The 17298-nt window shown below is 36.1% G+C and overlaps 1 protein-coding gene across 1 annotated transcript in view; it reads left to right on the plus strand.

Moving 5' to 3' along the window:
- AKAP6 (A-kinase anchoring protein 6) overlaps positions 1-17298 on the plus strand; it is a 236437-nt gene that overhangs the window by 78382 nt on the left and 140757 nt on the right. The window contains 2 exon segments of the mRNA XM_009290373.1: positions 10762-10858; positions 12130-12293. Coding sequence (XP_009288648.1) covers positions 10762-10858; positions 12130-12293 — 261 coding nt within the window.

Here is a 17298-nt window from a genome sequence, read left to right on the forward strand (position 1 = left end):
CAACAGGCCCTGCTAAAAAGTCTGTCGCCATCTTTTTTATAAGCCCCCTTTCAGTACTGATAGGCTGCAATAAGGTCTCCCCAAAGTTCTCTAGGCTGAACAACCCCAACTCTCTCAGCCTTTCTTCATAGGAGAGGTGTTCCATCCCCCTGATCATTTTTGTGACCCTCTTCTGGACCCACTCCAACAGGTCTGTGTCTTTCTTATGCTGAGGGCTCCAGAGCTGGACGCAGTACTCCAGGTGGGGTCTCACCAGAGCAGAGTAGAGGGGCAGAATCATCTCCCTCGACCTGCTGGCCACGCTGCTTTGGATGCAGCCCAGGATACGACTGGCCTTCTGGGCTGCGAGCGCGCATTGCTGGCTCATGTCCAGCTTTTCATCCACCAGTACCCCCAAGTTCTTCTCGGCAGGGCTGCTCTCAATGTTTCACTTTATTCTCATTGTAACTCTGGATATAAGATATTCTTAGAAAAGATGGCAGCCGGTGGTTTCTTGTTTTTCCAGATAGCACAAGGAGGAATTGTTTGTCACTCATGGAAAGAATGGAGGAGGATGGTCTCCTTGAAAATAATTAGTTGTTCACATCAGGGTTATTTGTTTGTTGTTTTTTTTAGGCAAAAATATGTTCTGTTTAGTTGCAACTAGAATAGCAAATATTGTTCTGTGGAAAGTACAAGCAGCTAGGATTGCATGGAGTCATTGTAGTACAACGTGTTGTTTGGATATGCTAAATGATCATTTCCAGGAATCAAAATTTCTTGGTTTTCTTTTCTAATAAATTGATCCCTGTCTGTAATTTTTACTTCAATTTAGTTGCAAGTTTTGTGCCATATTAAAGTGCTTTTTAGCCCAGAATTGTTCCATTATATTAACCTTCTCAGTCACCGTGATGACTTTACATGCTACAGTCTTAAAAATATAAAGAAAGTATCACTAATATTTCAAAACAAATTATACAAGTTGATTCACACTAGCATTTACTTCTCTTCTGCATAGGAAGCTTAGATGTCATCTCCATTCCAAAACCAAATTATTCTTAAGATATGGGAGTTTTGAGAGTTTTATTATCTAAAGAGAAATGAAATAAGAATTTTCCTGTGACCAGTATAAATGTTTCTGGCCACATCATGGCTCAGCACTTTCTTAGCTGTAAACAGCAAATGCTTTCATACAGAAAATAGATTGTATTTTCACGTTTAAGAAATTGTATTGGTGAAGTAATGATGCTTCCGTGATATCTCATGATAACTGATCGTCTGTTTGTAACAAGTCTGCTATGTCTGAAAAAAAAAATCATTCTCATCTCCCTGGAAAATCTCATTTTCTGAAAAATGTCAGTTTAGAGAAGTATTAAATGCCTGTTCTCACTGAAAATAAGGTTAAATACACATGCCTTGGGCTAATCTACTGGCTGTCTTTGTGGTAGCGGTGGTAACAGTAATTTTATTAAAGGTATTAAAGCCTCTGAAATGGCTAAGTTATGTACTGTGCTTTTGCTATATGGGCATTTCCAATGTCCATGGCAGCCAATTTAGATTTTTTCCTCAAAATACACAATAGTATCTGCAGGATGATGGTGCTAAAGAGTCTGAGCACCATGAGTGGACTGATCTCTTGCTTCTCTAAGGACTTTGGTTTGAATCTGTTCGGCCTATTGTTAGTTTGAAAATCTGAATTTTATGCTGTTATCTTGAAAGGCATTTTGGGTATGCACGCGTTCCTGAATGTATGTCCTTTTATATAGGAAGCAGTCTGCAGAACATACTAATCAGAGATATAGACTAAACCCATCAGATTTCAAATAACAGGCAGATAAAAGGACTTAATAGGAAGTGAGACATCAACCTTAAACAAAGGGAATGCATGTACATTGTCAGTTGTGACTATTATTCAGCTTTTAAAATCTGTAAACCCAATAACCTCTATGTAAGTTTTTCTGTTTCTTCAGTTAAAGTGCCCGAGAACATCAAAAGGAACTGTTGCTGTCATTTAATACATTTGGCTGTACCTGTGTTACAGTCTGGAGCCAGAGAGTGTACAGTTGCGGGCAGTGGGAGAAATAGAGGTTTCTAAACTGTTTGGACTGTTCTTTTGAACTTCAGTGACTTTTTTGGTAACTAAATAAGAGAAAAATCATGTATATAAGAGAAAATCCAGGTGTATATCCTGCTAACCACAGTACTGTTGTCCTGACCAATACAGAAATACCGCACTTGGTCTAAAATTGTTTCCCATAAGGTCATGCAATGAAGAAGAAATGACACGTATCTTTTCTTTGTAAGGAGAAGGAGTGGGCCATGTTTATGCTTCCAGCTTCACAGAAGTAGGAGATCTGTTGTGATGGAGATCTGTTATTACTATGTGTGTTTTTAATGAAGGAAGGGACTGTCCATTTACTGTCCTCCCATACTGTTGCTACCAGCTATTACCACACCGTCCCACTCAGGAGGTTTATTTTGTGCAAGCCTGTAGCATAAGCAATAATTTCTTAATAATTGTCCCAGAGACTGAATGGCTTGAATACTGTTAACAGTACTACTTTTTTCTAAACCTGTCTTCCAAATTTGTAGATACCTAACCTTGTGTAGGTACTTTGTACAGCTGTGAAGAAAAAAAGGATATTGCATTTACTTGGTTTTTTGGTTGGTTCAAACCTTCCCAGGACTCCTTTTCTTCTCTTTGCTACCACCCCAGATTTACACAGTTGTGCATAGGAAGGGGATAGGACCCCATAATAAAAGTTAGCACTGTTGGGCCTGCCTGTAACGTATTAGTTGTTAACTAGCTCCACAGGAGGCTGTCCCAGCTTTTCTGGTTCTGAGAGCCGCAGCTATCTCTGGACAGAGGAGGCATTAAACCAGAGGCAAAGCATATTAGGACGTCATCCTAAAGTAGCTCTGCTCTTTCTACTGAAGGGGAAGGGGAAAATTGTAATGTCCAAGATCTAAACTCTATCACTTGTGAGGATTTTGAAGTCTTTTGATCTAAGTGTATGGAAATATAGTGTACGAACAAGTTTGATCTATGTCTCAAGAACTGTATTGCTCTGTTGTTTTTTTTTTAATTCACTATGTCTGAGGTTTAAAAAAATAGAATTTTATTTTCACCGATATCCAGGATGCTTTTAAGCTAATGTTTATTCCTTTGGAGGAGGGCACAATGAGATCCTTAAAACACAGGGTTCTTTTACATGCAAGAATATAGAGGGTGGTATATTCCTCTGAGTGTGTATTAAATACCTGATGTAGTTTTCTTAGAAAACAAGGCCAAACGCTGTCATAGAGCACATTAAAATCCAGATTGTTCAGACTTTGGGAAATGTTTACATTCATTTGCACTTGTGGGTGAAGCTGAACAAGGCAGGGTAACTTGATTTGGCAGTGTTACAAATTTTCATCCTCTCTCAAGTCTCACCACCCAAAACTGTAAAATTCTTGGGTGCTGTGAGGTATCCCAAAACACAGATACTGTAAGTTTGAGCGGTGAAAGTTAGGGATTCCACTGGGTCCATTGTGTGCCTGGCCTGCAGAAGAAATTGTTTGCATGCAGGGGATTCAGTGCCTATAATAATATAATGAAATCAAACTGCCATTATAAAATGTTTTGAACTAACTTGATCAGGAAATTTCAGTGAAAAAGTATTTTATGTAAGTTCTGACTTAGAAGCTTTATAGCAATTGCAGAATAATCACTCTTTGAATGACAACTTGGTCATGCTCTTTACACTAATTTATCATTGTAACAACTTTTGAAACACCTTTAAAAATTTTATATGAAAGTAATGTTTATTTTATTAATAAATTGCATAATGCTTATGTAGGTACTCTGTTAATTGTAATTTTTATGTTTATTAAAATGTATGCTATTGCCTGAAATTTTAGTATGCTGCTACGATTAATGTAGATGTAGTCTGTAATTTGTTTTTGAAAGTGAAATGAAATTTATTTTTTAAAAAATTCTGAGATTAGAAATCATTAAAAGAATATAATGCCAGGATCTCAAAGGAAAGCACACTTTCAGCAATATTTAAACTATATTTGCTTTTACTTACCTGCCAAGAGCTATGGTGCACTCCCATGGGTTCTGTGCTATGTCTTTCAGAGGCATAATATCATTCCCACTTTAAGTACTAGAAGTAATACAATTGCTGTCTGTGTTTTGGTGTTTGCAATGCCAAAGCTTTCAGTAGAAAAATAGAAAATTCAGGGCATGAATGGAGGTCTTGATTGGTAAATGTTTTTCTTTGCATCTCCTATGATTTTTTTTTTTTTCATTTCTTAATTCTACAGATGAATTGGGTTAATAGTTTGGGATCTCAGTTTATTACATATATTTTGCTAAGAAGGCATTTTAGTTCACCTTTAAATTGCATAAAACCTTATATCTGTACATATATAAAAAGCAAATTACATCTCCCTCATATTCCCCTGAAATTTTAATAGAACTAAAATCCTTCAAGGATTGTTCTAAAACTACATAGTGTTATTTAGTGCCAGTGAGTGCTTTTTGGTCTTTAAGTTAGTAAATTTATATTTAAATAATATATATGTATATGTTTTTTCTCCCTTAATAACTCCATATTTGCCAAGGCTGCTATGCCCCATGAATTTATCTTTGGGTTGGAAAGCTCTTTTCTCTTGGTTGGCTTTTTTCTGCATGTGGTAGGACAATACAACTTAGGCATATTTTGATGAAATAGCTTTCGGGCATGGTGGGTCTCCAGGTGGAAGAAGTGTACCTAGAAACATGTAAGATCAGTCAGACAAATGTCATCTTGGTAGAAAAAGGAGTCAGAAGACTGTGACTTTCAGATCAAGTGAAAGGTGGAGAATGTGTATCAGTGATCAGAAGGTAAAATCATTCCCGAGGTTGCTATAATTATCTCATTACTAAACATTTTGAACTCAGAATGTTCAGTTAATATTATGTTTAAAAGAATGATAAACTTACACAAAGAAATTGTCTGAGCAGTCCATCTTACATCTGATCTACATCTACAGTGGCACAATGCCAGCATGAGGTGATGATTATGGGATTTCAGTAGTGAGGTTCCCAGATCAGTTTTATGTCAATTTTAAAGGCATTTTAGATTATAATCTTATATGTGAATTGACATAGACATTGGTATTGTTATTTTGCCCATTTTTAGTTGCCTACAGATGCCAGTGGAAGGAATTACCGCCAGAGAAACCCAAGAAATTATTGTCTTTTAAAGCTTTCTCGTTGTTGCAGGGGGTAGAAGACCACATCTTCTTTCCACTAGCTATTCAATCTTAAAAAATATCTACCAGCTCCCATTGGTTACAGAAGGAAATAATGTGTGGTTCATCTAAGAAAAATGATGGTCATATTGTATTAGGCATTAGGTACTTGCTTAGCAGTTGGTAATAATTGGCCCCTTGGCCATCATTGCTATAGGGAGGGTATGTTCTCAGTCTTGGGGAGAGAAGAAAAAGACTCTTAGTGGGTGCTGCAGCTTCAGAGGAGAATCCACCATGTTCTTCTTAAAAGCCAAAGGTAGAATCCCTGCTATCGTGGTAAAAATCAACCTTGACTATGGAGCTGCATAAAGCATTTCCATAGTGCTTGTGTCCTGTTTAACAGGTGGAGTGTCACTCAGCTAGAAATACAACTTAAAAGAAGAAAATAAAAAATTCTTTATCATCACCTAGGTTTTATGGAAAACATGAACAAAGGAGACATTGACTGGAACTATTTCACATGTAACATTTAATTCCCAGGAAAACATATCCTAGTGACTTCTAATACTAAGTAGGCTTTATATCCCTGATGAATAATGTGAGGCTTTCCTAAGTAAGATATTTCCCAATTGTTAAAAGGTCAAATAGTTTGATGATATATTTGTAGATGTAATGTGTGAAATGCACTATTTCACAGAAGATAGGATCTTTTTCCATGTACAAATTGCATATGAATATCCATTTTATATAACCATTGACCAAAAAATTATGTATTTAGTATTATGTCATTAGAATGCTAAATATGTGACCATTTCCATGATAGTATAAGGGCAGCTTACATGGTAGTTATTTTCTTGATTTACTGAATGTCATTGGTAGGTAATGTTCAGGAGTATGACAATACCACTACATTATTACATGGCTTATTAGGTTATTAACTCAAATACATACATACTAGGCAGTGACCAAACAGAGACTTTCTGTGTGGTCAGAACTCCTCAAGAAGAAAAAAAAAAAGCAGTAGTCAGTAGACAGCTACCTTTCCATAACCAAAAGTTGAATTCAGTACTTGATATCTCGGTATTTTGTCATAGCAAGCTATTGGGAGGTAACTGTGCCAGGACCAATACAGTTGCAAAAGTAACTGTTTATTAAGAATATAAGAGTAAATTTTCAGGACCTGTTTTAAGTCATATTCCCTTTAAGACAAATGAAATGTGGTAATTTAGAAAAAAAAAAGAAAAAATTTCAACATTTTTTTCCCTGGAGTTTATTGGTATATAGCATATATTTAATAAGTAAGTGACACACATTTGTTGCTCCATTTTCTTAGAACTTTACTGTGTGTTGAAACTGTCTCCCTATCCAAAACATAACATTGCTGTTAATATTTGTGGGAGTTTGGTTATCCTCCCAGGATTGTCTTAGTCAAAGAATGCCATTTCTTTTCTAGCAGAAACTGTTCCCATCACTCTAAATTTCACAATTGAATTATATCTGTCACAGTAAGTGTTATAATTGAAAGTGCTATGTTCTTAGCCAAAATATACATTCAACTGTACCTAAGTATAGAAGTCCATGTTTTAGTAATACTGTGGTTTTCTAAAAAATGTAAATTACTATTAGAAAATTTTAAATTAAGCTTTCTGCTTCAAATTCTAAAATCATAGGTCACTTAGGTAATTTAAATTGTCTGTACCATTGCTCTAAAAAATAAATGCCCTAGAAACAGTGATATTTTTCTCAAAGGTATTTAAACACATGAAAAATGAACCTCAAGAAAATTAGGTCTCAGGGGCACCCCAGTACACCACACATGCTAATAGTATGATTGACTGAGAAAATTAAAATATTTATTTTAACACAGTATCTTAATCTGACAATAGGTGTAAACTGCTGTGTCATTTAAACTAATCTATACTTATGTATACATTGTAGGTTCACATGATACCTAGTTGCTTATGTGTGGTTTCAGAGACACAAAGTACACTGGAAATAGTTGGACACATCATGGCTTAAAAAAACCTGCATGCTTATACAAAGTCTGTGTGCCTCTGGAAACAAAAATATTTCATAGTTGTCTGTCCTTGCTGCAGATATGAATAGGTCAAGACCCAGCTCGTGTTTTACCAAATTACAAGGATTTGCTAAGAACACAAGGTTGCAAAACAGTGAAAGATTGTATATCAGAGCTCGATATGTACATACTGTAGGATAACTACTCAATAGAAGTTTCCTAAATTTAAGTAGCTACAGCCATAAAATAAATCCTCAGAGGAACTTCAAATAAATATTTTTTCAAATAATTTTTCTCATCCCCAGTTGTACAGACAAATAAGCTGAGAGGGAGAGATTCTTATATGCTGGAAAAGCGCTCTCTTATTTTTAGTGTGCTCAGAGCCCAGTGTAGATCAGGAGGTGCTGCTTTGTTCCCCGTGGAGGTTCTGCAGTATTGTTGTCCGATGGATCCATCAGTTTCCTAAAAGTCAGGGGTCAGCTTCATCTGGTGAAGGCTGAGCTCCTTTGCCCCGTGCAGTCAACAGAAGTAGCACTCCTGGGGCTTTGTACTTACACTTTTGGAGTCTTTATTCCTGTTTATTTACAGTTCTGTAGCTTTAATAAAAGTACATGGTTCCTGCCTCACTTCTCCTCCCTTGCTAAATAATATTGTTATTTATATATAGGTGCATGGTGACTGGGAAAAGTGCAGAGAACTTCATAAGGAAATTTTGCTTGTTGCAGCTTGTAAACTACATTATATACACTGTAGTGCTAGGGATGACATTAATGTGTTGTTTAAAAAGCTGCTGTCAGGCCAACGCACATGCATTTTCCATAATGTATATGTGCTCATGTGTGATATTTAGACTGCTCCATAGCTGCAAATGTGTCTGGAAACACGGCTTTGATTAATTGACTTCCCCCCTCTTCTCCTTTCCTCTCTTCAGATGCGAAGGCTCCATTCATTATCAGGGAAGATCAGAGGAGGGGAGCAGAGTACCTGGGTCACACGCTGTTAGAGTTACAATTTTCCAAATGCCATAAGTAAACAGTAGGGAACGGGAAATATCCAGGATGGGAGAGGACCTCTGTGTTTGAAGGTCCTCCTCCATTCCAAGTATTTGGTCTGATTTTATCTTTAGCTGTGCAGATTTGCATCTCTCCATTGTATATAGATGTAATACTTGCTACATCTTCAACTCTGTCTGCCCTTTTCACGTGTCACATTTCCAGCCCCACAGGTATGAGGAACCACGAGCACTGATGCACTGATTGAGGGCTATTCTTTCCAGTGTTCCTTGTCCATTTGTTCCTTTTTCTTAGGAAATTAACACCCGTAAGAAATTATATATACATATATAATTCTAAAGCCAAAACTCATACTTCACTACATCAATTGACAATTTCCTTTGCTTCTGTTTGTATTTATACTTATACGAATGGTTCCCTCCTTTTGATGCCTCTGTGCTGATAAGAGTTTATTTCTGCTAAATTTCATGTATGTTCACGGTATTTGTGCCACGCATAATTTATCCATAAAATCAGAATTTTGCACAAGGAGAATATTGCTAGTCAAAACCCAAAAGTTTGGCCCCATCTTTATTCATCATATTTTGCTTCTTCAGTTTAACATTATTACTGGTTAATAGGTGCACCTGAAAATCAAGCTGTATTGTAGTATCTGGTGCGCTATGTTAAATGAATCTTTTCTAGGACAGCAAGTCTCTTTTTTTTTCCTAATGAAAAAGAATACCTCATCTTTTCCAATTTTCCTATCAAACACATCCACATCATCTCGAGACACTGCCACATCCAGCTGCATCTATACTCAACTTCAATTACATGAAATTACACAACCTACTCTCAGGTCCTTTAGGTTCTCTTTTGCTGTGTGAGGCACACGCGTAGTGCATTTCCTGTGAAGTGCATGATTACAAACTATTCAGTACAAGCCTGTTTTAAGTAAACAGTAAATTAAATATTGTCAGTGCTTGTTCAGACATGCTCTTACGAAGGAAAAAGAACTTCTAGATTTGGGTTCATAAACCCAGATTTAAGAAAGGGCCAGACATAAACTAGGCATCCTTTTTCCTTTTTAACTTCTCTTGGCTGACCCAGTTGTTCAACAGCTGGTACAAAACAATATATTCAGATGCCCATACAAGGAAAATTGGGCTAGACAAAACACTGAAGGTAGCAAAATTCCTGTTTATTGCTCTTTATTTGAATGGAGAATTCTCAAAAACATTCTGTCACTAACTGTCAGGTACACTGCTGCCTGAAAGACTGTTAAGAGTCTGTCTGAGCAATATGCCTCTTTCAACCATGACAAATACAGTAAAAGAACATCATTTTATTACCGTTCTGGCAATATTATTTTCTGCTACGCCAATCAGCCTGACTACAGGAGTTGGGAAAGAAAGGAAATGGTTGCTTCCCTAAGAAATGAGGGCTTTTGAGTATTTTGTGATGTCTGCTCCTTCAGTACTAGCATGGTCACTAGTATTTGGAGAAGTATAAATAAGTTTTATAAAAACCAGAAGCTACAAACGCGCACTTGCAAAGTCTCCTTTTATGTCTGCCAGCTAACTCATTCCCAAGAGAAGGCAAAACTCTTTTCTTCCAAGGGGTCAAATATTGTTTTCATTCATTCCGTAGACATTTCAAAGAGAACAAGAGTTGCATGTGTGTGTGTGTTCAGGGCTGCACATGATTTATGATTAAATACAGCAAGTACCCCTTTATTGTATTTTGTTTCTCTTTCTTACACGCAAGTATGAGTGAGAAGCTCTGGCAAATAATTCACAAATTTATCCAATTTATCGGGGTGTATGAAATGGCATAACATATAGTAGATCATGTTTCCAGTTCCTCTCTCTATTTCTAGATTTTAATGCAATTTGTAAAAATAAAAAATAAATTAAAAAAGAAGCAAAATATTTTAATCACTGTTAAAGCAGAGATCCTTTGTAAACTAGTAAAAATATTAGTGCAAAAAAGGATGAAAAATACTTGCTTTGCAAATTAAGAATGCAGAGATCTAAAGCAGTCTGATTTGTTCTTTGAACATGGCTATGAGAGTTAACTCAGAAACACAATATTAATAGATTTGTATAAGCGCACATAAGGCCGATATATTCAATGCTGTAATTTTTTTATGGTTTCATAAATAGTGCTATCACCAACATTTCAATCTGAAATCTGAAAAAAACAGAGCTCATATGTGGTGGCATAAATTTAGTGTATTTTATAGAACACTGTTACTCCAGATATAGCCTACGGGTTGTGACTTTTCATAAAACCTAATGAATTTCTAGATTTGTCAGCTGTTTCAACACAGATGCACTTTGCTGATCTAATGGAAACATTTTGAGCCCAGATCCAAAATATCAATAGCTTTTAGTATCACAAATTAGTTTGGCTATTGGGTAAATAGGGATGTGGTTCTTGATAAAAAGCAGCAAGTAATTTTGTACGTGTGTTTTATGATAACTGCCTCTCCAATGACTGATACTGAATTTTTTTCTCTCTCTTTTTTTTCTTTTCTTTTTTTTGCAGAGTTTTAAGTTGAATGTAGATAGCCACTGTGCTTTAAAAGAAGCAGTGGTAGAAGAAGGACGTCAACTTCTTGAACTTATTGTATCTCACAAATCAGGTAAATCCTTCTGAAATATTGCAAGTCTTTATGTCTCCAGACTATTAAAGAATGAAGAAGCATTGCTGTAAATTACTGCATATATTCACTTCCTTATGTATTATTAATATTTACATTATCAGATTGACCTTCAAGATTTATAAATGTTTCATATACTGCATACAATGCAGTGATACTTATAAAATGAAATACTGCCTGCAAATAGTCTGTTCATTTTATTTTGGTCTTGCTGCTCAGCTGAGTTTCAATTGAAATCACATCACTGAAAACTTCACACTGACACATTCTTTGATGTAGGTGCCACGGAAATAACATTAAGATAATGAATTAGGATTTCAAATATATATATATTTTTACATATTCTGCATGGGTAATTGCATTGGTAAAGCTTTATTTTGCCACTTAAACTAATTCTTACATCGATTTTAATATATTTATGAGGACTAGATTAAAATTAAAAGTACCTTTTTTCTTTGGTTAGGCTTGTCTTTTTCTGCAGAGGCCTTAAATCGAGAGGAGGGGGAGAGATATACTGATTTCCCTTTCTCTATCCCCACCATCCCCTATATTTTTAGATGTTTGCGTGACTTGTATGATAATAGGTTTTAATCAGCATATACTGCTACGGAATGCCATCTTAATTTTGGCCTACTTAGCATCCTTTTCATCCAGGTTGAAGTTACCCTTTGGTCTGCTGTTTTCTGATCATGTTATACATTGTGCCTCTATAGTTTCACAGCATCAGACAGATCTGTGTAATGTGAAAGCTATAGGAAATTAGTAACTTCTATGTATGGTTCCAAAAAGGTATAGAAGCCATAGCAGAGAAGAGTAGTGCATGTCATCATATACTTAGAAAATGGTAATATGTAAACTACAGAAAATATTTACAGGAGTTGGAGGTCAGAAAAATGTATTTGGAAGATTATGAAATGTTTCAAGATAAAGACTAGATATTAGAGGGTGAGATTACCATAGCGTTCCCTACTGCATAGAAATCACAGTTTATGTGGGATTTTCCTTTTCTTGAACTTGTCGGCTGAAACATAATTTAACATTTAACATGATGGCTAAAAGAAATGTTTTGACCCTATAGCATCGTTTTGCAGTATGAACAATAGTAATGCTTGTTTTATTGCTGAGAAAATACATTAACATTCTTGTTGCATTTATTCTTTTAAATATCCTGCTAATTCTTTGAATAAAGAATAATATTTAAAGATGCAGTTGTGTTTACAGCTTTTACTTTTTTCCCTTTCATTTTGGAGAAGGACTGAAGGACATGCTGCAGATGATTGCAAGTCAATGGAAGGAACTACAGAGGCAAATCAAACGGCAACACAGCTGGATTCTTAGGGCTCTGGATATCATCAAAGCAGAGATACTGGCTACTGATGTGTCTGCAGAGAATGAGGAAGGGACTGGGAGCCCTAAGGTAAGTGGCTTGAAGTTTGCCTTATTTCCTCTTATTTCCGTCTTCTTTTGAACTAGGCACCACTGAAGTTTTCTTTCCACCCTAAGGCTTTTCATTTCTACTGGGTAAACTTTTTTTTTTAATAAACAAAATGAAATGCCTTACTCTGAAACAATAAAAAAATCTTAGAACTTTCAAGTTTTCCAGGAAGACCTGTCTCATTGTGTGTAGAGGGGCATGAGGGGGAACATAAAACATTTAGTAAACAAAACATAAAGCATCTTTAACATGAATAATCAGAATGGTTTTAAATTGTTTTGTTGCAACTATAAATCACTATAATCAGTGCAATCACTCAGCTCTGACATCCATTAGCCGCTTGGTTACAGCAAATTAACAAAGAAGAGAGAAAGTGATTCATTATCTCATTCCTGTTAATGACTATCAGATGCATTGCTTAATTAGGGGATGGCCATTGTAGTGGGAAGAAGGTCATACGCCTTTTCACAAATCTTTTTGCTCTGAGTTTAAGTCCTCCATAATAGTGCATGTGCATGTACACAACAAGTACTCTAAGAATAAGGTATTGACACCTATCATCATTTTGTGGATATTAATTATTAAAGAGGGCTATAGTACTCACCAGTTGCCAAACTTAATATTTGTAAGAGCATTTTAAATACAAAACATGCTTATTCAAATTGGTGCAAGCAGTGTAGGGACACCACACACAACAGAAACTTCTGGCACAGGGTCCATGACCTTTCATTACCATCAGTAGTAAGCAAAGGTGGTTGGGGGAGGATGCATTGGAAAGTGTTGATTTTTCCAATGCATCCTAAGCAAAGAATATGCAGCAGAGCAATCCAATAACTGTTAACATCTTGGCATGCAGCAGGCTGAAATTTATAGAAAAATTCAAGATTCCTGTTTCTAGAAATAACAGAGGTTGTGCTGAGTAGATTTTCAGATTCTGATGCCAGACAATTCTTTGCATTGATATTCAGTGCTTCCTAGAGAGTAGTTTGTAGGGTGACTCTTGGCTAGGATTACATGAAATGTTCTGGTGTTTTCTTACCATAATTCTACATAGCAAGAATGATCTTAGAGGTGGTGGAGGAAGAGCCAAGGATAACAATGAAACAAAAATACAGGAAAGACCTATATGCAGGAGACACAATTTGAACTGATATCCCTCATCACTTGCATGGTGGAAAATGCTCCTGTGCCACATAGCTCTTACTTTAGGAAGTAGGTGGTGGAGCAACACTTGGCTTCATAGTTAGGTCTGTTAAAGTAAACAGACTAGCTCAAAGTTAAGTTTCTACCCTGCCAATAATATGACCCTATAACTCTGAACAGCTTGACTCATCCATGGCCAAAAGTCTAACTGCTTAATCAAAATTATCACATAAAAAATGTTCTAAAATCCAGCTTGGTTTTGCTATGAAAATTATGGAATCCCTAGCTTGGAATAATTACATTCAAATATTTGCTTGAAAAGGGAGAAATGGAGGCATGGTTTATGTTGCAGTAAATTTTTTCATATAGATAGGTGGTAGCTCCTTGCCCTGTGCTTTTTATCATAGAGATAGGAAGCTGAAGCAGTGCTTTTTTTGTGCCTACTGTTAACTAAAAACACAAGTAGACAAAAGAATGACCAAACAAAAAGTATTTTCAGGTTATTTCATTCATTAAATCACATTCCTATATGATTCTTGTAAGTATGGGCAATAGTGCAGTCAAATACCATCTACTTTTTCATGCCGAAAGATTAACTAAAATTAAAATGCAGTTGGTAATATAACTGTAGATTTCAGTTTGCATTTATTTCAAAAGCCAAAAGGAACCTGAGAAGTATAATAGGAAATCTAAAGATTATATCTAGAGGGTATTTTACTTTTTGCCTTGTTTGAGAAACTACAGGAACAGTGTTGGTGTTAGAAATCTGTAAAGAAATAGGAAAAGGAGGAATTTCAAAGACCCTAGGAAACTTTTCCCTTAGGACTTTTTAAACGTGTTTTCATAGCGCTATGGCATCTTTTATGCGAGCAATGGAGAGTGGAAGGGAGAGAGGGACATTCTGTACTCTAGAAATACATTGTCAACATTTGTATTCAAGAATTCAGATTTTGCTTATGCAATTTTTCATTTTATTGTATGTAAGTTTCATAGTGGTTTATAGTGATTGCTGTAGAAGACTTAAGGGATTTTAAATATTTCTGATGTCTAAGCTCTTCTACTGTATTGCATTCTCTGTACAATCTTAGAAAAACAATGAGATCTCTTCTTCAAGTATTTACTAAAACTGTTACTCTGCCTTTTTTATAAATAAACAAGTAATGACTGTATTCAGCTTAAAATGGAGGGTATAAGGTTTTGCCTTCTTACCCTATTGAGAAGTACCTTTAAAAATAAATCTCAGAATTGCCATGATACATTCCAACAAGTACCGATCTAACATTATGAGTAGTAAACATGACATATAACACAGCTGACTTTCTTTCAGAATCTTAAGACACTTAGCTGACAGTAGGGGTTTTCTTCTGATGGAAATAGTAAGTAATATTCTAAAATATCTGGAAAATAGGAGGAATGTTTGTATGCATCTTGTGGTTTTTCACCTTCTGGAGATGTCTGAGACCATTTGTTTTGTAACTGATCTCTTTAAAATTGGGCCACTTCTTCTCCATCAGGGTAGGCCTACTGGAACAGTATTGCTTTTGATAAACAGTAAAGAGTGGTATTGAAAAATAACATGATGTACTTTCTTATCTAGTGGCTGTGAGTGTTACTGCCTGAATATTACCCTGATCTGTTTAACTCATAGTTTGGTGGAAAAGTTCATTGCTTTCTGAAGAGCTTGTAAGTTAATCATGTAACTAATGTCCTTGAAAAGTACACAAATCTTAATAGCATTTGCCCCTAGTAGACATTCTCCTTCATTCAAAATTGTATGGAACAGTATTCTTAGGGTCAGTTGTAAGTTCTACTCCCAGCATGCATTTGGACAGTTAGTTCATGAATATAATTTTTGGATCTGGATATTTTTGTTCTGCAAGTAACATTGTAACAAAAAGTATCTTCAGGAAGGATTTGAGAGATGAAACCATAATTTTACACACCATTTTAGAGTGGATGAATAAAAGGAAACAGAAGGGTGTTTTAGAATAAGTGTAGTAGCAGAAGCTGGCATCAGTAAAAGGACAGCCTGAATAGGGAAAATGGAATGGGACTGACTTATAGTGAGTCTTAATTGTAGAAACAAGAAATACAGAGAAACGGCATCTACTGAAGGGTATCAAAGATGTGATCATGACAACTGGGCAGAAAGGCTTTGTTGAAAGTACTGTACCAGGCTCTAAGAATTAGTTGGAAAATTTTACGTGAAAATTTTAGTATAGATAGAAAGAAAAATAGAATTTTAGTGCCTTTTAGTACCTTTTTGGTACAGGGTTTTTTATTGACAAAACCTGTGCCTTGCCAAGAAAGTGCCTCTCTTTATCACACTTTGAAGCGAAATTTTCTTCAGATAAGCAGAAGCTTTCAAAAACCCGTGCAAAGCCAAAGTAGCCATGTACTCTTCTATGTACGGAATGTTTCCTTTAAGTTTCTAAATGAATGCAATCTTAAATTGATACATTGCATACAGAATAATATTCACAGAATACCCTCTCTCCATCATAAAATTGCTAAGATTCTTTTGTCTTGTATTTTGTGTCTATCCTAGAGTAAAGGGATTATGTAGTTGAACAAGTTCTTGCTTAGTTAAAATGCTTTAACTGAGCAAGTAATTTTGGGGTGAAAGATTGTAAGTTTCCAAGTTTGTAAAATTTGAATTTTAGAGTCATTAGACCAGGGCCTTTTTCACAAACGCAGCCACAGGCAAACTGAACCTTAAAACCTTCCTTTGGTCAGCTCTTTTACAAGGGCTTTCTCCCCGCCACACCCTGAGCGAGGCAGGTGTCAGAACTACTGTTCCTCTTCCGGAGGAAGAATGTTACATTCCAGCTGGCTGTTGATAAGGATTTACACAGCTGAGATCTTCCAGGAAACGCTGTAAATCAAATCATGTCCTTGGTAGCCTCATCTTGTTGTGCCTCTGTGAGCCTGTTGTGGACTGTGCTGGTGGTGGGCTGCTTCACAGGGAAAGAGGCTGTGCGGTTCTTCCCCACTGCCTTCCTCCCCACTGGCTGGAAATCCACAACCTGCATTACTGAGGGCACCTGGGATGAATCTAATCCATTGTTTTGGGGGTAATATGTTGTGATAATAACTACATTTTTAAATGGCTAAGGTGCAGGATTATGCAGATGTGCTTGTAAATGGATTAGTAACACTTTACCATTGCTTTTAGAAGTCATTTTCAGCTGATAGAAGAATTTAAATGTTACGTATCTGGGAGAGCTGTATTTTGAAAATGTTTCTGTTGTTCAAAGAGTTGTAGATTTTTTTTCTGAATGATTGAAAGCAAAAACCTCAGAGGTGCCCAAAAAAAGATTTAGGGCTGTTGGATGTGCAGTCAGCTTCCACATGGTAGATTCACTGCTATTTACTGGAAGCTGTTTCTCCCGAGTCGTTGATTGTGTGCCTTTTAGTGGGCAGGAGGAACAATGTTGTGGTTAATTCAGAGCCTCCCTTCACAGAGAAAGGAATGAAGCTAAGCAGCCACTGTTTGGACTGCAATAAGAGAAGGCAAATGAATATGAGCTCCATCCTAAACCTTTTCTTTCATGTTACATGAGCCCTGTTAAAACTTCTCTATATCACAAGTTAACTAAATATTTTGCTAGTTTTTCATGAAATTATGAACCTGAAGTCTTAGTTAAGCAAACCTGGGTCCCATTTTAGCTCACAGAGATTGTTTTCTCATATGTCCATCAATCTCCTTGCATATTTGCTGCAAATTCTGTATGACAGTGTTGTTTTCATGGTATCGAAAATAATTTTAATAATCTTCAACAAGCCAAATTTCTAAAACGGTAGCAGAGCTCCTCATTTTTTTCCATCGAATCTAAAAGTAACC

This window comes from Aptenodytes forsteri, unplaced genomic scaffold (genome assembly GCF_000699145.1).
Source record: "Aptenodytes forsteri isolate BGI_AS27 unplaced genomic scaffold, ASM69914v1 Scaffold108, whole genome shotgun sequence".
Classification (NCBI taxonomy): Eukaryota; Metazoa; Chordata; class Aves; order Sphenisciformes; family Spheniscidae; genus Aptenodytes; species Aptenodytes forsteri.